Source organism: Myxine glutinosa, chromosome 2, assembly GCF_964187855.1.
Source record: "Myxine glutinosa chromosome 2, kmMyxGlut1.1, whole genome shotgun sequence".
Classification (NCBI taxonomy): domain Eukaryota; kingdom Metazoa; phylum Chordata; class Myxini; order Myxiniformes; family Myxinidae; genus Myxine; species Myxine glutinosa.
Genome location: NC_136262.1, coordinates 214,216,394 through 214,239,043, shown reverse-complemented (window position 1 = coordinate 214,239,043; position 22,650 = coordinate 214,216,394). Strand labels below are relative to the sequence as shown.

Genomic DNA, 22,650 nt, shown 5'->3' with positions numbered 1-22,650 from the left:
ATTTTCAAGCAAAGCAAAATTTTACCATGCATGATGAGAAGAAAAAGTGTCGTGGTGACATTGCACATGATGTGTAAGTGAGAGAAAATATTCCTTTGGAATGACCTGACATGAAACGTGCTCGCAATATAAAGCAAACCATTTGTATATATATATATATATGTATAGTGTGTATATATATATATGTATAGTGTGTATATATATATATATATATGTATATATATATATATATATATATATATATATATATATATATATATATATATATATATATATATATATATATACATATACATATATATATATATATATATATATATATATACATACACACTGTTACGGTACGCGGTTAAAGATGTTATATTTGCCGAGCGGAGGCTCCGCGACCGAACAGTTATTCCCCGACTCTAAAACCCGATTTACCCCAAACTTTGGCCGGATCGCGCCACCGCTATTCAATCGGGAAAACTCTAAAGCGACCGAATGCAAAGAGGAAAAGGAATAAGACGAGAAAAGGGTTGAAAATACTACTAAATTTATTTACTATTTACAGGCTCAAAATAACTAAGGAGAAGGAAAGATAATAAAATAATATACAGAAGCTTTTTAGAGACACAGGGAAAATACTAGCTTATCTAACAGGCTTAACTTATTCCCAGGGACAAGACAAAAGACAGACTACGAGCACACTTACACGGGGAATGATGATAGGGATGGCAGGTGGATGGCTGGCGGGATAGGGAGGTCCAACTGGTCCTGCAGCACGATCGGCTCGTTGGGCAGCCGCCGTTCCTTCGCGGCCCCTGCTCCAAACTGCCGTCCAGGCCCACGCTGCTGTGGCTGCAGTTTCGGTGGCTCGAGCTGCTGCTCAACTCTGGACTTCTCTCGGACTCAACTCAAAGCGCCTCTCTTGGACCCAACTCAAAGCGCATCTCTTGGACCCAACTGCTTGGACTCCCTCTCGTCTGCTCTTGGGAACGCCCGCCGGCGGGTTATATAGGCCCCGCCCCTCAACCTTTTCGAACCTCCCCCAAACGTTCTCTCTCCGCCCTCTCAAGCCAAACCCCTGGCTCATGGTTGGTCGAGTGGGGCTGGCTCACTCCTCCCCTCTATGACGAGGTGGAGACACGCCTTTCTTCTCCGACCCTGCCTCGTGGTCAATGGCGGCAATTGGAGGGGAGATAATTGCCAATCGACGAAAGGGGGAATGGAGGTTTTGGGAATGGGAATGAAGGGAATCTATCTCTTTCACTTGGTGCAATGGAGTATTTAAGTTAATGGGAGACACAGCCTTACTCTAAGACACATAATAAGATATAACTATCGAACAGGGGTATTCTATGATTGGCTGACGTGTATGCTTTTGGACTAATTATGGGACGCCCTTTGACCTTTACACCACTCTGGAGGCAGGAGGGGCCATATCCAACAATGTTCATCACCATCTCCAATATAATACAACACAATCAAAAAAATGCAATCCTCATATCCGCAACAATATATATATATGTTTTTTTTTTTGTTTTTTTTTAAATATAAATGGTTTGCTTTCAGGAAATTATTCGAACTCTCCCTGTCATATCTCGAACACATTTTGCTCTTTAAATATTTTCTGTGCCATTGTTTGGAGGTTTCAGGGCTGAGGGATTCCACTTCGTTGTTTAACCTGGGTTGACATGTCTCTTGTAAAGAGCTGACAAATTATCGCCGGTACCCTGAACAAATGACAAATTCCTGCCAGTCAACAAAACGATTGGTCAACCCATTCATGAAAAACTTGTGCCACAACTGTTCCCACTGCCAGACCCCAAAAGAAGGCAAAGCTTGCTGAAGAAGAAGATGAAGTGTAAGGTTGCAAGAATGCCCATCAATAAGTGCAAATGACAAGCGTCAGGAGGTACCTGATCTGAGGAGAGAGATGTGATGCGATACACAGAATACCACTTCAATCCGACATATCAAAATATTCATCACCATTTGCAAATATTTGATCCATAACAAAGGATGCAATGACTGCTTTGTGCAATATTATATCAAAATAACCACCAACTCTGTCAACTAATACAAGGAACTTTGAGGAGGCCATTTCTCCCATCATGCCTGCATCCAATGAACACCACATTAATTAAATTAATCAGTTCATGTACTTATCACTGGGAAGTTGTTGGGTGTTGGGGTGGTGTTGGAGTGTATGGAGATGAGAACATTGTGGAGGAGGTGCAGAAACATCACCAGGGGATGCGCAAGCATCTGTTACGGGCACATCGCCTGGTAACGGGTGGCCTCTCTCGGACTGCTTCCTGACGTAAGGCCCTGAAGCCGACGAGTCGCAGACAACTTCGCGACCAGATGGGTTGCTGAGCAACCACGGTGCCATCTTAGGTGATTAAAATCTGGCAGAGTCCCTGCGGCTAACTTTCACTTTACTTTCCCAGTGATTAATTAGTTGTCAGACAGGGATTATGCTCTCGGCTCCCACCTTTATCTTTTTATTACATACGGACGAGCGAAACCGTGGGTGTGATGCCGGCTAGACGAGCGTAGTGAATCAGTGGGGTACATCCTCCCTTCTATGTATAGTATGCAACGTCTAACCAATGAAGGAAAGAGACAGTCGAGCAGGTTTGGAAACAACAAATATTGCATTAAACTGGCAAACAGGCATTTCCAAGAAAATGCAGTGTCACATAAGAAACAGTCCTATCCCGAGCATTCAATGAAACCCCTTGTGCAACCGGCTTTAAACAAAATACAGTTAGGCACCACGTTCATCCGGGGTAATTAGAAAGAAAAGGGGACATACATACTGTAAAGGAAGAAGTCCGGGCGTGTTGGTGACCCCTTCCTCACCCTCATGTAAACAGGCTTGGACCCATAGGGCTCAACGAGATGTCGATGCAGGTGGATGTGTGGTACAAGTGAGAGGTGTGCTGTCGTGGACTGTATTGTGTGGTGTTTAGCTTTGAAAAGAAATGTTGGAGTTCTTGTGTCGTTCATTGATGCTCCACAACAGGTGAGCCCTGAGGTGTATGCGGTGAAAAATGCAAGGTTATATGGTGCATGTGCGAAAGGCATGTAAGATGTCAGTCTTACCAGGATGAGGTCATTGCCTGTTCTGCTTGGCAGTTTGGGGAGCACCGTGTGTGGCGCCTTTTCCGTTACCAGGATGTGAGGGGGGAAAAAGAGTTACGAGGATGTGAGGAGCTTTTGCGTTACCTGGATGTGAGGAGATGGAAACAATGGTGAGGTGATGTGATTTGAGAAGTTGCGTTCGAATCCGGGTGTCGGGAAATAAGGGTTGAGGAATGGGTGCTTGAAAATGGCGGTCAGTTCAAGTGCAGGTGTCGGTACATTAGACTTTGGAAATGAGGTTCGATTACGGAGAGGAAAAATGAGGGTTTGGGAAAGAGGCAGAGAACAATGGGGAAGGTTCGAACCACAATCACAATGCTATCTCCCTTTCCCCTGGTACGAGGATGGGTAACCTAACGAAGCAATCACTGTGGAAATATCTGAACTCCTTGGTTATTTTATGTGTGGGACATAACTCCGTGGTGTCTTTTCTAAATCTGAAACATATCGATTGCACATTCACTTGTCTGTCCGCCCATCTTTACCAAATCATGGGTTTTTTATGTATTATTTTGTATATCTTTGCCCACATTGTTACATTTTACGTGATGTTTAGTGGAGGGGACATTATTTTGTCAATTGTTGAAATGGAGAATGCATATAATATCCGGTTTCGCATATTTGTACTCAGTTGTGGATGAAGAGTTCTGTTATTTTGCAGGAAACGAAATGAAAGAAACCAGAAAACAAAGGAATCAAAGAGGAACGAGTCTTCATCATCCAAGAAAAAGAAAACCAATTGGTTGGTTTCGTGGAGGCGACATTATTTTGTCAATTGTTGAAATGGAGAATGCATATGATATCCGGTTTAGCATATTTGTACTCAGTTGTGGATGAAGAGTTCTGTTATTTTGCAGGAAACGAAATGAAAGAAACCAGAAAACAAAGGAATCAAAGAGGAACGAGTCTTCATCATCCAAGAAAAAGAAAACCAATTATTGGTTGAAGCGTCTGCAGTAAATAATTTTATTTTCCTCCTCTTGACTTTTTAAACTTGTTTTTGGATATTTATCTACCTCAACAAATGTTGGCTTTTGCTCCCGGTTCTGCCATCAGGGTAGCTCTCCACGTCATCAGTTAAGTATTTTTTCCCTTTTGTGATTTTGTCAAATCTCTGCTGTTGTTTTTTTTTTTTGTTTTTTTTTTTGTATACACGATCGAGGCTCGTGAAAGAGCGAACATTAATCACACAGAAAGATAAACAGACACATAAAACAAATAACATCGGGAGCGGTAGACAAGATGGGGAGAGAGGGGGAAGGACACAAACACAACATTTGAGAGCAGGGACCGAGAGACATGGAGACATCGAGAGATCTGTGGGAGGGAGAGGGCTTTGGGGGAGAGACATGGGAAGGGGGTGGGGGGTGGGAGAGGTATAAAACATATGGACACTGCCAGGACTTCCAGGAAAGAAGTTGGAATTTCAAGCAAGGTGGATCTGGGGTGAATTAGTGGGGGTAGAAAAGATCAAGGTTTTGGATGGGGGAAGATAAGAGATGGTGGTGAACAGCTGTTTTAAAGACCTGGAGGGAGGAGTGGGATTGAAGGGAGTGTGGGAGTTTGTTCCAGAGGTGGGAGAAAAGAGGAATGAAAGAGTGAAGGTGAGCAGAGAGCCGAGATTTCGGCAGTTTAACCATCAGAGGGTTGCTGGCAGATCTTGTGCGACCTGTAGGAATATTTGGGGGACAGAGCACAGAGAGAGCTGGGGGAGCAAGGCCGGAGAGGAGTCGGTAGAAGACAGAAAGACCACCTCCCTGCCTGCGGTGAGTGAGTGAAAGACCACCGCCTGCCTGCGGTGTCTACGTTTATTTTACTGTGTGTGTGTGTCGTGTCCACTGTGTGGTTTTAGTTAGATCTCGGTTTGTAAATCGTGCATACCTGTGTGTAATCGTCGTTTTGTTCGAGCCGCGTTTGGGGCCTGGTCACTTGAGGCTTCCCTTTCTCCCTGGTGGTCGTTTGTTGTCTACTTACTTTCGTTCTTTCATTGTATTCCTTTTTTCTGTCTTTCTTTTCACCACATACTTCCCCCGAACATCTTACCCTTTGTTTAAAGGTTTTATACAAAAAAAAAAAAACGTAATAATAATTCCCTTCTCTCCTCGTGGCTCCTCTGCCCCCGACCGCAACCACATGTTGTCTCCCCCTGCCCATCTTTCTCTCCTTCTTATCTCAATCCTCTCTGGCCAATACCTTTCTAATTCTAGTTTTCACCATACCTCTTCAACCTTTATCCTTCTTCCTCAGATCCACTTTCACCTCACCTTCAAAAAATATATATATTAACGAAGAATTTAAGAAGTAGATCCCTCCTCCCGTACTAACACAATTGCTGATACACCTTCCTGTTCCTTCGTTCTCTGCTCACCTGGCTATCAATCTCCTATTCTGTTCCTCGTTCTGAACGTGTTCTGGAATTCTTCATCCCCCTTAGCCTCCATGCCCTCACTTCAGGGAATTTCCCAGATAGTTTTCACGTTTTGTTTTAAAATGTTTAAACTTTCCCCTGCAGTGTTTTACTCTGTTGTATGTTTTAACAATGTTGTATGTTATTTTCTTCTTCCTCTTCAAAAGGCTTTCTTCAATTTGCTCATCAAATCTCTCCTTTTCAAAACAAAATTCAATCTATTACAGTTTTTCCTTTTTACATTCTCGAAACTCTGCTGCATTCCACCCACCCCTCCCCTTATGTTTTCAAACGGATCTCTGACTTGAAAATCACAAGAAACTCATTTTGCAATAAATGTTCGTTTTCCATTAATCGTCCAACACTTTCTAAAATCCCAACTCACCTCTCCCCTCTGAAACTCCCCCCGAACCTCTCCCACCCTAAACTCCCACCTACTGAACTCCCACCTCACCCCTCTTCTTCAAATCTCCCCCTTCCCCCTCCTCTTCAAAACGCACCCTCCCTCCTCCCCTTCAAATCTCCCCACCCTCCTTTTTTCTACAATTCTTCCATCTCACCCCTCCTCAAAGCTGCCCTCCTCCAGTATGATAGACCTGAGCCTCGTCCTGGTGGTGGGATTGCTATCTTCATCAAAAACGGTCTTCCTTACTCTCCTTGCACTGCCCTCTCTCCACCTCACCCCCAGGGGTACCTCTGGCTATGGCTTTCCCTCCACTCCCACCTTTTGTTCATATGTGTACCGTCCACCAAACAGTGATGACTCCATTTACATCTCGCTGTCTGACAACATGAACCAATTTCTATCCACTCATCCCAACTCTCGCTTCCTCATATGTGGCGACTTCAACTGTCATCATGCCAGCTGGCTGGGTGTGGGTACATCTCACAGCAGTCATGGCACCTCAGCAAAAGCCTTCTGTGACTCATTGGGACGAACACAATCTGTGAATTTCCTGACCTGGATCTCAGTCAACGTAGCATCTTCTCTTCTAGACTTGGTTATGACTAACTTCCCTGCAAATGTCTGCTGTTCTTCATCGGCTCCAATTGATTCATCAGATCATTTGCTTGTTAAAGTGGACATCTCTCTGGCCTTTCTCAGAGAGCCGACTCAGCGTCTTCAACTGTCATCATGCCAGCTGGCTGCGTGTTGGTACATCTCACAGCAGTCATGCACCTCAGCAAAGGCCTTCTGTGACTCATTGGGACGAACACAATCTGTGAATTTCCTGACCTGGATCTCAGTCAACGTAGCATCTTCTCTTCTAGACTTGGTTGTGACTAACTTCCCTGCTAATGTCTGCTGCTCTTCTTCTTCTCCAATCGGTTCTTCTGATCATGTGCTTGTCAAAGTGGACATCTCTCTAGCCCTTCTCAGAGAGCCTCCTCAGCGTCGACGAGTCTGGCATTTCACTCAGGCCGACTGGGACGGTCTTCAAGCAGCCCTCAATCGTCTGGATTGATCTCCCATCTCCACTGCCTCTGACATCAATTCTTCCTGGGAATTCTTCCAAAGCAAACTGATCTCTCTCATGCACAGATTTATCCCATCTCGTCTTCAGTTGTCTTACCCTTCCTCCCGTCCATGGTACACTGAATCTTGTGGTGAGGCAGTTGCCCTGAAACAACTTGCCTTTGCCTCTTGGAAGGCTAATCCAACTGAAGGCAATCTCAGTTCCTTCCACAAAGCTCGGAACAAGTGTGTGTCTACCCTCAGGAGTGCCAGGAAGCACTATCTCTCCACACTCAAGAATGAACTCTCACACCTGTCTCCTTCCTGAAAATCCTGGTGGCATATGGTCAAATCCGTTTCTGGTGTTTGTTCCCCCTCCATCCCCTCCCTTACTTCAAATGGCCACACAGTTGACATCGCACGTGACAAAGCCGAATGCCTCAACTCTGTGTTTGCCTCAAAATCTTTAGTCCCAATCCCATCCCTCTCTGTTCCCACCTTTCCCAGTAGAACCCAACTGCTCCTGGACTGTGTCCTTCTCTCCTGACAAGGTGGAGGAGTTTTTGTCTGACCTCGACTCTGATTCTGCAACTGGACCAGACGGCATCAGCCCACCGGTCCTAAAATCATGCTCTGCCGCTCTATCTCACCCTCTCTCTGTTCTTTTCACCCTCTCTTTTGCTCAAGGTCATCTGCGAGCATCCTGGAAATCAGCAAACATTACTGCTTTACACAAAAAAGGTGCAAAAACAGATCCTTGCAACTACAGACCAATCAGCCTGCTCCCAATTATCAGCAAAGTCATGGAATCCATCATTGCTTCGGATATGAAATCTTTCCTCTTCTCCATTGGCTTGATCTCTGATCATCAATTTGGTTTCAGACCAGGTCACTCTACTCTGGACATGCTGCTTCTGCTGTCTCAACAATGGATGGAGGTCCTTAATGCCAAACAGGAAATCAGAGCTGTCTCCCTTGACATATCACGTGCCTTCGATACGGTCTGGCACCCAGCTCTGCTCACCAAACTCTCCTCCTACGGTATCCATGGAAATCTCCATGCATGGCTTGCGGACTTCCTCTCTGGTTGTAGTCAACGTGTGGCCCTGAATGTATTTCTCTAATCTCCCCTTCATGTTCAGGCTGGAGTTCCCCAAGGCAGTGTTCTGGGCCCTGTGCTTTTTCTGGTCTTTTTCAATTATCTCTCCGACTCTCTGGAAAATCCTCTCTATCTCTTTGCTGATGACTCCACTCTCTGCCGTTCCATTCCTCTTCCCTCAGATCGGCAGTCTGCAGCCTCCTCACTCTCTGAAGACCTGGACAAAATCACAGACTGGTCAAACAAGTAGAACATGTCTTTCAATCCTGACAAATCTCACACTCTTACTATGTCTCTCCGAAAAGATCGACTGGACAACCCTCCCATCTACCTTCTCAACAATCCTCTCCAAATTTTCTGTCGCTCAAGCTTTTGGGTCTCACTATCTGCCATGATCTTTCTTGGGAAAACCACATTTCCAAGCTGGCCTCCAAAGTCAGTCACCGACTGGGCATCCTCCGTCGTGCGAAGTCCTTCGTTGGCACACCTGAGCTCCTCACCACATACAAGGCTTTCATCCGCAGCTCAATGGAATACTGTTCTCCCCTATGGGCCAGTGCTCCTGCCTCACACCTAGCTCGGCTTCACACTGTTGAAACCAAAGCTTTCAGAATCATTGGAATCTCCCGCGATGAAGCTATCTCTGAGGGCCTTTCACTCACTCACCGCAGGCAGGTAGGTGGTCTTTCTGTCTTCTACCGACTCCTCTCCGGCCTTGCTCCCCCAGCTCTCTCTGTGCTCTGTCCCCCAAATATTCCTACAGGTCACACAAGATCTGCCAGCAACCCTCTGATGGTTAAACTGCCGAAATCTCGGCTCTCTGCTCACCTTCACTCTTTCATTCCTCTTTTCTCCCGCCTCTGGAACAAACTCCCACACTCCCTTCAATCCCACTCCTCCCTCCAGGTCTTTTAACCAGCTGTTCACCATCTCTTATCTTCTCCCATCCAAAACCTTGATCTTTTCTACCCCCGCTAATTCTCCCCAGATCCACCTTGTTTGAAATTCCAACTTCTTTCTGGAAGTCCTGGCAGTGTCCATATGTTTTATACCTCTCCCACCCCCCCTCCCCATGCCTCCCCCCAAAAGCCCTCTCCCTCCCACAGATCTCTGGATGTCTCCATGTCTCTCGGTCCCTGCTCTCAAATGTTGTGTTTGTGTCCTTCCCCCTCTCTCCCTATCTTGTCTACCGCTCCCGATGTTATATGTTTTATGTGTCGGTTTGTCTTTCTGTGTGATTGATGTTCGCTCTTTCACAAGCCTCGATCTTGTATACAAAAAAAAAATCAAAGAAAATCTCTCTGGCCTTTCTCAGAGAGCCGACTCAGCGTCGACGAGTCTGGCATTTCACTCAGACCGACTGGCACGGTCTTCAAGCAGCCATCAATCATCTGGACTGGTCTCCCATCTCTACTGCCTCTGACATCAACTCTTCCTGGGAATTCTTCCAAAGTAAATTGCTCTCTCTCATGCACAGATTTATCCCATCTCCTCTTCAGTTGTCATACCCTTCCTACTGTCCAGAGTACACAGAATTTTGTGGTGAGGCAGTTGTCCTGAAACAACTTGCCTATGCCTCTTGGAAGGCAAATCTAACTGAAGCCAATCTCCCTTCCTTTCACAAAGCTCGGAACAAGTGTGTGTCTACCGACAGGAGAGCCAGGAAACAATATCTCTCCACTCTCAAGAATGAAATCTCAAACCTGCCTCCCTCCTCCAAATCCTGGTGGTGTCTGGTCAAATCTGTTTCTGGTGTTTGTTCCCCCTCCATCCCCTCCCTTATCTCAAACGGCTACACAGTTGACACTGCACGTGAAAAATCCAAATGTCTCAACTCTGTGTTTGCCTCAAAGGCCTGTGTCCCAAACCCATCTCTCTCTGTACCCACCTTACCCAGTCAAACCCAGCTGCTCCTTGACTCTGTGTCCTTCTCTCCTGACAAGGTGGAGAAGTTTCTATCAAGCCTCGACTCGACCAGACGGCATCAGCCCACGCGTTCTAAAATCCTGTTCAGCTGCTCTATCTCACCTTCTCTCTGCTCTCTTCACCTTCTGTTTTGCTCCATGTCATTTGCCATCTCCTTGGAAAATGGCCAACATTACGGCTTTACACAAAAAAGGTGCAAAAACAGATCCTTGCAACTATAGACCCATCCGCTTGCTCCCAATCATCAGCAAGGTCATGGAATCCATCATTGCTTCTGATATAAAATCCTTACTTTTCTCCAATGGCTTGATCTCGGATCATCAATTTGGATTCAGACCAGCTCACTCTACTCTGGACATGCTGCCTCTGCTGTCTCAACAATGGATGGAGGTCCTCAATGCGCAACAAGAAATCAGAGCTGTCTCCCTTGACGTATCTTGTGCGTTTGATACGGTCTGGCACCCCGCCCTGCTCACCCAACTCTCCTCCTGTGGTATCTATGGAAACCTCCACACATGGCTTGCCAACTTCCTCTCTGGTCGAAGTCAATGTGTGGCCCTGAATGGAATTCTCCCTAACACTAATCTCCCTTTCTTGTTCAGGCTGGAGTTCCCCAAGGCAGTGTCCTGGCACCTGTGCTCTTTCTGGTCTTCATTAATGATCTCTCCGACTCTCTGGAAAATCCTCTCTATCTCCTTGCTGATGACTCAACTCTCTGCCGCTCCATATCTCAACCCTCAGATCGGCAGGCTGCAGTCTCTTCATTCTCTGCAGACCTGGATAAAATCACAAACTGGTCAAACAAGTGGAAAATGTCTTTCAATCCTTTACAAATCTAACACTCTCACGATGTGTCTCTGAAAAGATCATCTGGACAACCCTCCCATTTACTTTCTCAGCAATCCTCTCAAAGAAGTTCTGTCACTCAAGCTTTTTGGACTACCTGTCTGCCATGATCTTTCCTTCGAAAACCACATTTCCAAGCTGGCCTCCAAAGTCAGTCGCCGACTGGGCATCCTCCGTCGTGCGAATTCCTTCCTGGACACTTCTGAGCTCTTCACCACATACAAAGCTTTCATCCGCAGCTCAATAGAATACTTCTCTCCCCTCTGGCCTGGTGCTTCTGGTTCTGCCTCCCATCTAGCCCGGCATCACACGTTTGAAACCAAAGCATTCAGAATCATTGCTATCTCCTGCGATGAAGCTGATTCTGAGGGCCTTTCACTCGCTCACAGCAGGCAGGTTGGTGGTCATTCTGTCTACTACCGACTCCTCTCCGGCCTAGCTCTCCCTGCTCTGTCCCCAAAATATTCCTGCAGGTCGCACAAGATCTGTCAGCAGCCCTCTTCTGGTGAAACTGCCAAAATCAAGACTCTGCTCACCTTCACTCTTTCGTTCTCCTTTTCTCCCGCCTCTGGAACAAACCCACACTCTCTCTTCAATCCGTCTCGCCCCTCCAGGTATTTTAAACAGCTTTTCACCACCATCTCTCATCTTCCCCCATCCAAAACCTTCATCTTTGCTACCCCCATTAATACACCCCAAATCCACCTTTTTCAATCTCCGACTTCATTCCTGAAATTCCTAGTAGTGTCCACTTGTTTTATACCATGTACCCCTTCCCACCTCCCCCAGCCCCCTCCCTTCCACAGATCTACTGACGTCCCTGTTCTCTACCGTTGTTGTTCTTGTGTGCTTTCCTCTCTCTCCCCCTCTTGTCTCCCCCTCCCTTTATTGTATGCTTTATGTATCCGTGCATGTTTTAGTGTGTCATGTGTCAGCTCTTGCACGAGCTTCGATTCTGTATACAAAAAAAAAATACAGGTGATGCACCACCAATCTCATGTCACCCTCCACCCTTTCCTCAACAATTTTTCTTTCCCCATGAACCCTCTTTTCATTATACCCTCCACTTCCAATGTCCTGTGTTTACCCCCCCACCCCCACCCCCCTCTCTGTCTCTATCTCCCTCCCCTCTTCCTGTTCATTCTTTCCCCTACTTGTGTCCAACTGTGGCCCTCTATCACCTTTCTCTTCCATTTGACCTTTGATTTTACAAGCAAATTTTTAGCTCACCTGGAAGGAAGTTCCGGGGAGCTTATGCGATGGCTTGTCGTCAGTCCGTCCATTCGTCGGCACTTGCAATTTCTTCTGTGAAACCGCTGAAGGGAGTGTGACCAAATTTGGCACAAATGATATTTGTTATGTTGTGACTAAAGTTTGTCCAGGGCATGAAAAAAATATGGGTCGAAGGCAGTCTACCGGGAGTCAAAGTGGATCCACGTTTGACCCCTCCAAAATAGGAATTTGCTTTTTCCTCTGAAACTACTGTTACGTGTTACTCCCCGACCTCCGAAACCCGAGAGGAGCCACGGCAGAAAAATATGTTATTCCGTGTCAAAATCAATATTGAAACCACACCAATGGTTATCAACAGACAAATAATGTATTAAAAATCACACAGGAATAACGATACAACAATGGTAGCAATCAACAATACAATCAACACATCTTAAGATGGTACCATCCACTAAGGTAAGATAACTCACTGCGCTCCCAGTGCATGAAAAAGAACACTCCTCAATGTCCCTATAACTCAAAGGTGATCCCGGCGATGAGGCGAGTAATGGGGTGTAGGCAAAGCGTGGACAGTCCCGTGGTCCAAACCCACAGCAAACTGGCGGCGAAAAAGGAAATCCCAAAGGCGCGATCCAGACGTGCACGTTCACAGTTCAATCGGCGAACCGCAACGTAATCTTCAAATGCCGCTTTTGCACACACACATCCCCGGCCAACGACCGGAGGGTGAGACAAGCTGGCGCGGCAAAACCTTTTTCAGTGAACGACGCGCGAGGTTCAAGATGGCCGACGGCTCTTACGTGAGTCGAAGCGACCTGGCGGGGAATTCTTCAAAACCTCAATGCCTATACCTGACTACGCAGGTTTCTCAATTCTACAGCGATAGCACCGATCGCAGGAAATTCCTTTCAAGGACTCAAAGTTGACTCGCGACGTTCGCTCGATCACGCTTGCTACGGAGCTTCAGGACACGCGTCTTGTCCGACTTTTTCTTCTCACGCCTCTTCTTCTTCTTCTCTATCGTCGTCTTCCGGTTCTCGATCCGGCTTCCTGTCCCTTTTTTACCATGAGCGCTTTTAACCTTTTAACCACAATAGCCATTTCCCTTAAACAACAATAACCATAATACCTAGAACTAGAAATATCTCAAGTGGATGAAAACCACAACCACGGAAGGGCCGTATCCGTAACACTTCCCCCCCCTCAAGAAAGAAAGTTTGAACACAGCGAAAACTTTGCAGGCAAACTCTTTAAACAAACAAAAGTATACTCACAACCCAAATCATCAATTCCCGTGAACAACAATAATCAATATTTCCCAAAAATAAAGCAACAAAACTTCGAACAACCCACAGAGATTTCCAAAGTTAATTGACTCTGGACAAAGCGTCAGCCACGACATTGGCCCTGCCCTTTACATGTTCAATTTCCCAGTTGGACTCCTGCAAAGCCAAACTCCATCTCATCCCCCTCTGATTTTACTTTTCGTTTCTTTTGATTGACGGTTAAGGGGTTGTAATCAAAAACCCAAAGGCCAGCAAATCTATAGCACTTTCCCCGGGAGGCCGAGCTGAAAGCCATGTTCCATGGTAGTGTTCGTGTTCCAAGGTAGTGTAGTGGTAGTGTTCCAAGGTAGAACACCCAAGGTAGTGTTCTGGGCTCTGTGCTTTTTCTGGTCTTCATCAATGATCTCTCTGACTCTCTTGAAAATCCTCTCTATCTCTTTGCTGACGACTCTACTCTCTGTCGCTCCATTCCTCATCCCTCAGATCGGCAGTCTGCAGCCTCCTCACTCTCTGCAGACCTGGACAAAATCACAGACTGGGCAAACAAATGGAACATGTCTTTCAATCCTGATAAATCTCACACTCTTACGATGTCTCTCCGAAAAGACCGACTGGAAAACCCTCCCATCCACTTTCTGAATAATCCTCTCCAAGAAGTTCTGTCACTCAAGCTTTTGGGTCTCACTATTTGCCATGATCTTTCCTGGGAAAACCACATTTCAAATCTGGCCTCCAAAGCCAGTCGCCGACTGGGCATCCTCCGTCGTGCGAAGTCCTTCCTTGGCACACCTGAGCTCCTCACCACATACAAGGCTTTCATCCGCAGCTCTATGGAATACTGCTCTCCCCTCTGGTCTGGTGCTCCTGCCTCACACCTAGCCCGTCTTCACGCTGTTGAAACCAAAGCGTTCAGAATCATTGGAATCTCCCGCGATGAAGCTAACTCCAAGGGCCTTTCACTCACTCACCGCAGGCAGGTTGGTGGTCTTTCCGTCTTGTACCGTCTCCTCTCTGGCCTTGCCCCCCCGGCCCTCTCTGGGCTCTGTCCCCCAAATATTCCTACAGGTCGCACAAGATCTGCCTGCAACCCTCTTATGGTTAAACTGCCAAAATCAAGACTTTCTGCTCACCTTCACTCCTTCATTCCTCTTTTCTCCTGCCTCTGGAACAAACTCCCTCACTCTCTTCAATCCCACTCCACCCTCCAGGTCTTTAAACCAGCTGTTCACCACCATCTCTTATCCTCCCCCATCCAAAACCTTGATCTTTTCTACCCCCGCTAATTTCGGTCCCTTTGTGTTTTATACCTCTCCCCCCCCCCCCTCCCCCTCCCACGCCTGCTGCCCCCAAGCCCTCTCCCTCCCACACTTCTCCCTGCTCTCAAATGTTGTGGTTGTGTGCTTCCCGTTCTCTCCCCATCTTGTCTTCCGCTCCCTCTTTTTGTATATTTTGTTTGTCTGGTTTGTTTTGTTTGTTTGTTTGTGAAATAAATGTTAGCTCTTTCACAAGCCTCGATTCAGTATACAAAAAAAAAAAAAAAAAAAAATGGTGGTTGGGTGGTGAGGCCTGGAAGTATTCACTACATGGACACCTTTAGGAACGTGGAGTTCACGGTTAATCCGCGTAGGAAAGTTCACTACGTGGACGCCTTTAGGAACGTGGTGTTCACGGTCAATCCGTGTAGGAATTTTGGCTCGGCTGCTCCGCAGCATTCAGTGCTTCAACTCTTTCTAACTTTCGTAATAATCACGGTTGGACCGCTTGTCACTGTAGTCACGTGAATAGCGGTTTCCTTCTCGGCCACTACCCTGAAAATCATTCCTTCGGGAGCTGCCGTAACTCTGGGAGCCTCCATAGTAATATCGACTGCGGCCACCACCAAAACTACCGCCACGTTTTCCTCTTCTGTAGCCCCCTCGATGCCTACGGCCTGCCTTCTCTACGGCTATGGTCCGACCATCCAAATCCTTGCCATTCCAATCCTTCTCTGCCTCTTTGGCGTCCTTTGTGTTTTCAAACGTGACAAAGCCAAACCCTCTTGACTTTTGCGTTTCCCTGTCTTTTACCAGCCGCACTTCCAAAAGCGGTCCATATTTGCTGAAGACAGAGGTCAGAACTTCGTCCTTTGTTTTGAAGTTCAGTCCACCTACAAATAGCTTGCCAAATTTGCCGCCATCCCCGACGGGTGTGGTGTTATTTTCCCTACTGGGGTTTTTAACAACCATCGGGTTACCAGAAACTTGACCACCGGCCAAATCATTACCGATAACAAGAGATACTCCCTCTACAGGAAGAGTGGCTTGTAAACCTACGGCGACCGGTCCTGACACCAAATCAGACTCCAAATAGATGACATGAAGTGGAGCTCTAACACAGCCAGCAATCCCCTGTAAACGAACACTATCACCAGTTGCCGTCTCCTCTGACAATGGCAAAATGCCTTCAAGCATTAAAGATTGATGTGCTCCGGTGTCCCTCAATACCCTAACAGGTCTCTGGTTAGTCGAGTCTCCATCCAGTGACACAAACCCCTTTGAAATAAATGGTTGGTAACCCTTTTGAGGGGGATTTCTCACATTTGCCATTGCATTCGGAGTTGTACTAGTCGGACTCCGCTCCTGATTTTCCTTTTCCAGAGCATAACGGTGGGACATTAAGTGTCCAGGTTTATGGCAAAAAGCGCAAGTAGGCCCGGAGAAGAACCTCGTGGTCTGCCTCGAGCACCCCGGAAGATAGGTCTGTCTTGGAACCGTAGTCTTCTGATTTCTAAAAGTCGTTGTTTCAGAGTTGTCCTCATAGTCATCTCGAGGCCGCACCCATGAATTTTCGTTCTCCGCACCGGATGTACCATAGCTCCCCTGTTTCAGTATAGGCGAGAAGTTAGGTTTGTGGAACCCCATCCTGTGGGTTAAGGCATAGTCATCTGCCATGGTTGCTGCCTCATACAACTTTGGTACTTTCCTTTCCTCCAGATGTACATTAATGTCCTCGTGGACACACTGTTGGAATTCCTCCATCAGGATCAATTGTCGCAATAGTTCGAAGTCTTTCCCAACCCCTTTTGAATCACACCACCGATCAAACATGGTTTCTTTCACTCTGGCAAACTCCACATGGGTCTCACTGTCCCCCTTCCTTGCATTCCGGAATTTTTGCCGGTAAGCTTCAGGGACCAATTCATAGGCTTTGAGATTGGTTTTCTTCACTATCTCATAATCTGCACATTGGTCAATCGGTAAAGCCGAATAAATATCTTGAGCTTTACCCACCAGAACACTTTGCACTAACATGGTCCAGGACTCCTCAGGCCATTTTAGCAGTTGAGCCACTTTCTCAAAGTGTGAAAAAAAATTGGCTACCTCCTTTTCTTTGAAGGGTGGAACCAGCCTCACATGTCTGCCAACATCCCAGGTGTTCTGACTAGGCGTCGAACCAGTCGGCATGGATGGTACCTCTCCCCGTATTTTCATTAAATCCAGCTCCTTGAGTTTAATTTCCTGCTGAAGCGCCATTTCACGTTCCTTTAACTCCCTTTCGGCTTTTCTCTCCTCTGCTTCGAGTTCCCTTGCAGCTCTCCTTTCCTCTGTTCTTTCCTGTTCTCTTCTTTCTTCGAGTTCTCTTTCAACTCTTCTTTCCTGTTTTTTTCTCTTCTCTTCTTTCTTCGAGTTCCCTTTCAACTCTCCTTTCCTCTGCTTTTTTTCTCTTCTAACCTTTCCTGGCTCTGCAAATGCATCTCCAGTTTCCGGAGCTCCACATTTTCTTGTTCCTCGGGTAACCAATCGAAGGCTACCTCTTCCCATGTTCCTCGTCCTACCAGAGATTCTATCACCAATCTCTGCATCTCTGCTTTCCTCATATTCGCTCGGACCTCCAAGCTAAAATGTCTGGCCAATAACAAGAGGTCCAATTTTTTTTAATGCTTGGAACTGTGCCTCACTAGGGGACGCCGCAAACTTTCCTGCGTCAAACACCATGGTGACTATCCATTAACACCTGTTAACCAGGTGAGCGCTCAGGGGTATTGCCCCTATTTTTAAAAAGTAGCATTATATTTTACACACAATCTTAATTTTAACATATCACAATGTGTGCACATTGTTAAAAAAAACTTTAAAAAATCTATCTTGGTCATTATGGGCCCCTTCTGATTTGGGGCCTGGCACCGAGGCGCCATCGGAGCCATTGTAAACCCGGCCCTGGACCTCTAATCGTTTCCCGATTATGTAGAATGTCGATTTGCTGGTATATGTATGACAATTGGAATATAATTGAAATTCAGCATTGATTGTTTTTGAGACTTTTTTTCTCTATTTTTGCATTAACCGCACCCCTAACTTTGAAATTTTTTTGCGGATAAAAAAGCGTGATTAATACACTGGAAAATACAGTATTATGTGTCAATCAGTGACAAAGTAAATGTCTATGTCATCCATTTTAAATTAAGCCTGTAACACAACAAAATATTAGAAAAAAGTCAAGGGTTGTGACTATTTTCTGAAGGCACTGTATCAGGAATAAGCAGCCTTGTCATCGCTTCGCTCACCCCAGGCCGAATAGCCCGACATATACTGCACTTGATATCCAATTATTGAGTTGAGAGGGTTTCTTTTTCAGCTTAGAAAAAACGTTTGTGTGGTACCATAACTTATTTGATGAACGAAAATGTATTTTATCCGTTTTGAGTCAAACCTTGGTTGTTGCATCAGTGAGTGCTTGTTTGGAATATGCTTAGTATGCAAATGTAAGTATTCGATTGAGACGATTGTTTAAGATTCGGTCACAAATACATTTATTTTGCTTCTTTGCAGAAATCACATGGAACCACTGACAATAATGTGGGACGCGATCCCTCTATTTGTGATCTTTGCGAAATGTGGGTTTCCCCCCTGACTGCGATGCTTCGGAAGGATCCAATGGAGAGGCTCACGATGACGGTGAGAGATTGATACAGTTTTCAACTGCAGTATTTTATTTGCATGAACAAGAATGTTCACGCATGCTGGGATTGCTGACCTGAAATTCTCGCAACCATTGAAATTGGTTTAAAATACCTTTATTCAGTGTGGTATACTGTTTATTCTACCAGATGAGCACCAGGGGTATTGCCCCAACAACAAACAACAACAACATGCATTTTAAGGCCATTTTCCCTGCTGGAGCGGGGGTTAGCCTTGCGGTCCCCATGACGATCTTCTCCATTTTCCCCTATTTTCTGCATCTCTCCTTGTTAACCCCCTTGCCCGCATTTCTTCTTCCACCATCTTTAGCCAAGTCTTTCTCGGTCTTCCCCGTCCTCTACTTCCTTCTACATTCATTTCCATCACTCTTCTCAACCAGTCACTTTCATCCTTCCTCAACACATGACCAAACCATCTCAACCTGTTCCTCTTCACAGCATCAATCACAGGCTCTATTCCCATCATCTTTCGCAATTCATCATTTGTCTTCCTCTCTCTCAACGATACTCCGCACATCCATCGAACCATTCGCATTTCCACCCTTTCCAGCCTCCGTTGCTGCTCTACGTTCATTACCCATGTTTCGCTCCAATAAATCGTAACACATCTCACACATGCAGCATACACCTTTCCCTTCAGCTTCAACGACACTCCCCTCATCATCAGCACGCCACTCAGTTCCCGAAACTTCCTCCATGCACATCTCACTCCTGCAACCGTTGCCGAGTCTGATCCACCTTCTCCATTCAACATGTCTCCGAGGTAGCAAAATGTTTTCACACCTTCCAGCTTCACGCCGTCTCCAAGATCCAACTCAGCATTTCCTCCATCTGCAGCTCCCTCTGTGCACACCTTACATTTGAATGTAGCTGCCACACTGGTTAATGACCCTCTCAGACCACTACATTTTTGATGTACCCACTCAGTGCACATTGCACATTGAACTCTGACACCCTTCCTGCACACAGCACAGGACCACTTCCCAGTTCTTTCCACCTCACCACATGCTTTACCACTTGCCATCACCTTCGTCTTTCCGATATTCACCTTCAGACCTTTTGTCTCCATACATTCCTTCCACTTGTTCATCTTTTCCTTCAGTCCATCCATACTTTCCGCAATCAACACCAGATCATCTGCATACAACAACTCCCATGGTAAACCCTCCTTTACGTTCTGAGCCAGCACCTCCATCACAGCTACAAATAGTAGTGGACTTAGTACCGACCCCTGATGCAATCCCACCTTCACCTCAAACTCACCACTGTTCCAGTCCTTCGTCCTTACAGCTGTGCACGCTCTTTTGTACATTGCCATCACGACTCTGATAAACCATTCCTCCACTCCAAACTTCCTCAATGCCCATGTCAATACTTTGCGTGGAACCCTATCGAATGCTTTCTCCAGATCAACAAACCCAAGAAACAACTTCTTCCTCTTCTCCATGTACTTCTCCTGCAACTGCCTCACAATGAAAAGCGCATCTGTCGTTCCTCTTCCTGGCATAAATCCAATCTGCATTTCGTCGATCTTCACTTTCTTCCTTATCCTCCTCTCCAACACCCTTTCCAATACCTTCATTCCATGCTCCAATAACTTTATTTCTCACACCATATCCGTAACCCCCATGAACTCCCTCAAAACCATCCATACTCCTTCCAACATGTCCATTTAGGTCTCCTCCTACCACAACAACTTCCTCATCTTTCACGTTTTCCATCAGCTTCCCTATCGCACACCAGAACTTGTCCTTCTCTTCATCGCTCCGACCAACCTGCGGAGCATATCCCGAGATGACTTTCACCAAGAGCTTTCCAATCATCATTTTCACCATCATCAACCTATCACTCACTCTAGTCACACTCACCACACTGTCTACAAACTCCTCAGAAAACAGGACACCAACACCATTCACGCCCTCCAGGCACCCTTGCCACACAAACTTGTATTTCTGTCCCTGCCTGCCCTTCACCATTCTCGCACCACTTCCCTTCCATCTCGTCTCTTGCACACAACATATGTCCACTCTTCTTCTGACCAATACTTCCACCACTTCTCCTGATCTCCCTGTCATTGTCCCTACATTCCATGTCCCAAACCTCAGAAACCGATCTCCACTTCGGGCTGTACGCTGCCCATATGTAATTGTAATTGTCATGGCTCTCTTTTTGAGGCAATGTTTTTATGGCCGGATGCGCCTTCCTGACGCCAACCCTCTTAGTCGCCTTTTACGACACGCAGGGATACGGTGTACCTATTCTAATCCAGGGTACACACTGGGAAAACGTTTAAAACATGGAAATTCGGGGGGGGGGGGGGGGGGAGGGGGGCGTCAGCATCACGGCTGTGGGGGCCCTGTCGGCACCACTCCACGTCGGCCCGGTCAGCACCACACCACGTCGGCCCGGTCAGCACCACACCAGCGATTCAGTCAGGCCCTTGGACAAGTATGGCCACTCGACAGCTGCATTTTCTGTTCACCGCATGCATGAGATGTCGTGGTTAAAGCTCGTTCCCCGGGCCCGCATGGGCCCTGGTTATCTTCAACGAAAATCGTCACCAATATCGTCATCAATATCAATATCAATGTCAATATCGTCAAAATCGTCATCGGGGTATTGCCCCGATGTTTGCTATTATTATTACTAGTAATGGTACCCGCCCTAAGGGCGGGGCTTCAATTGGGAGGCCCAAATGAAAAGGCAAAATATCAGAAATTGAAGGCTTTTTTAAAATTCTAAACAATTTATATAAACATCCGTTAAATCATATCACACTCAAATCATCAAAATCTAAGCAGTATTTTTAGAATTTCAATTTAAAAAACCACATCACTGTTCACATCGGTAAATATTATTCCATCGTGTTTGGAAAAACTGGAAAATTGGAAATTGGAAAAATTGGTAAAAAAGAATAATGGAAAAACAATATAGCCTATTTTACTCCAGGGATCCCAGGATTACCCACCCAAAATATCGTTGCGATCCGTTCAGCCGTTTTTGTGGTACCTGGGAATGGACAGATAGACAGACATTTGGTGAATTCTCGTAAGATTATTATTGGGTGACCGGGAGGTACCCTTTTGAAATCGCTCAGATTATTATTATTCTGTTTCCATGAAATTTGTTGGCGACCTACAGGTCAAACCCTTCATCGTAGGAATTTGAAACTTTTACCATGTATGGTATACCATATGACTTGATGCATATCATAAGTATGACGCCATAGGTCACGTGATGTGGCGGCCATATTGGATTTAGTGAAAATCTTAAAAATCTATCTCCTTCATTTTTCGACCTATTGAGTTGAAACTTGGCATACATATAGCACACCCCAAGGCGAAGAACGCTCTTTTCTCCGATTTTAATTTTTTGGTTAATTGGTCGATGGCGCGCCAATTAAAAAAGTGCTGACTCGGCATTTTTATAAAATATAAATATTGTGATGCCATGAACTTTGTATCGACCTACAGGCCAAACTGTTAGTCAGGTGAACTTGATACCTTGACCAATTATAGTATGGCACTTGATTTGATGCATATCATAACGATGACATCATAGGTCACGTGACATGGCGGCCATATTGGATTTTATGCAAACTTTTAAAATGCATCCCTGCCCTCATTTTTCTATCAATTGAGTTGAAACTTTGACCACTTATAGTATGGCACTTGATTGGATCCATATCATAAACATGACGTCATAGGTCACTTGACATGGTGGCCATATTGGATTTCATGCAAACCTTTAAAATGCATCTTTATTTTTTGATCGATTGAGTTGAAACTTTGACCACTTATAGTACGGCACTGAATTGGATGTATATCAAAACTATGACATCATAGGTCATGTGACCTGGCAGCCATATTGGATTGAATGCAAAACTTTAAAATTCATCCCTGCCTTCATTTTTCGATCGATCGCGTTGAAACTTTCACCACTAATAGTGTATTGTTACGTGCTCCTCCCCAAACCCCGGTCACGGTGTACCTCCAAGCCCTGAAAGGAGTCACGGCAGAAAGATGTGCTATTATGTGTGCCAATGACCAATGGTGAAACCACACCAATCAATCGTTACAAAACCCAAGTATTGTATTAATATCGCACAATAATAACAACTGGCGCAAGTACAAGAAAACCTCAATTGCACAGCAAGCACCATATAATTCCGATGATGGTACCACCAGTTTCTTCATTCAATAACTCACGGTACTCCACGTGAGCGAACTGCAACACCCCAAAAGTCACTGTCACGACACCAGGCCAAAGTTGATCCACGCTCCGGGGATCACAAGAAAAAAGGTCGCA

The 22,650-nt window shown here is 45.8% G+C and overlaps 1 protein-coding gene across 7 annotated transcripts in view; it reads left to right on the top strand.

Moving 5' to 3' along the window:
• The window catches only part of LOC137417945 (uncharacterized), a 168,028-nt gene that overhangs the window by 143,437 nt on the left and 1,941 nt on the right, over positions 1–22,650 (top strand). For 3 of the 7 annotated variants that reach the window (XR_013622476.1, XR_013622472.1, XR_013622474.1), the window contains exons 21-23: positions 3,127–3,242; positions 3,794–3,874; positions 3,990–4,050. Coding sequence is in view for 2 of the 7 variants with exons in the window: in XM_078772234.1 (XP_078628360.1) it covers positions 3,794–3,874; positions 3,990–4,088; positions 18,194–18,275 (262 nt within the window). In the remaining 5 variants the exon portion in view is untranslated. Of the gene's footprint in view, positions 1–3,126; positions 3,243–3,793; positions 3,875–3,989; positions 4,089–18,193; positions 18,320–22,650 lie in introns of those variants that run through there. The other 4 variants (XR_013622473.1, XR_013622475.1, XM_078772234.1 and 1 more) reach the window with 2 other exon arrangements.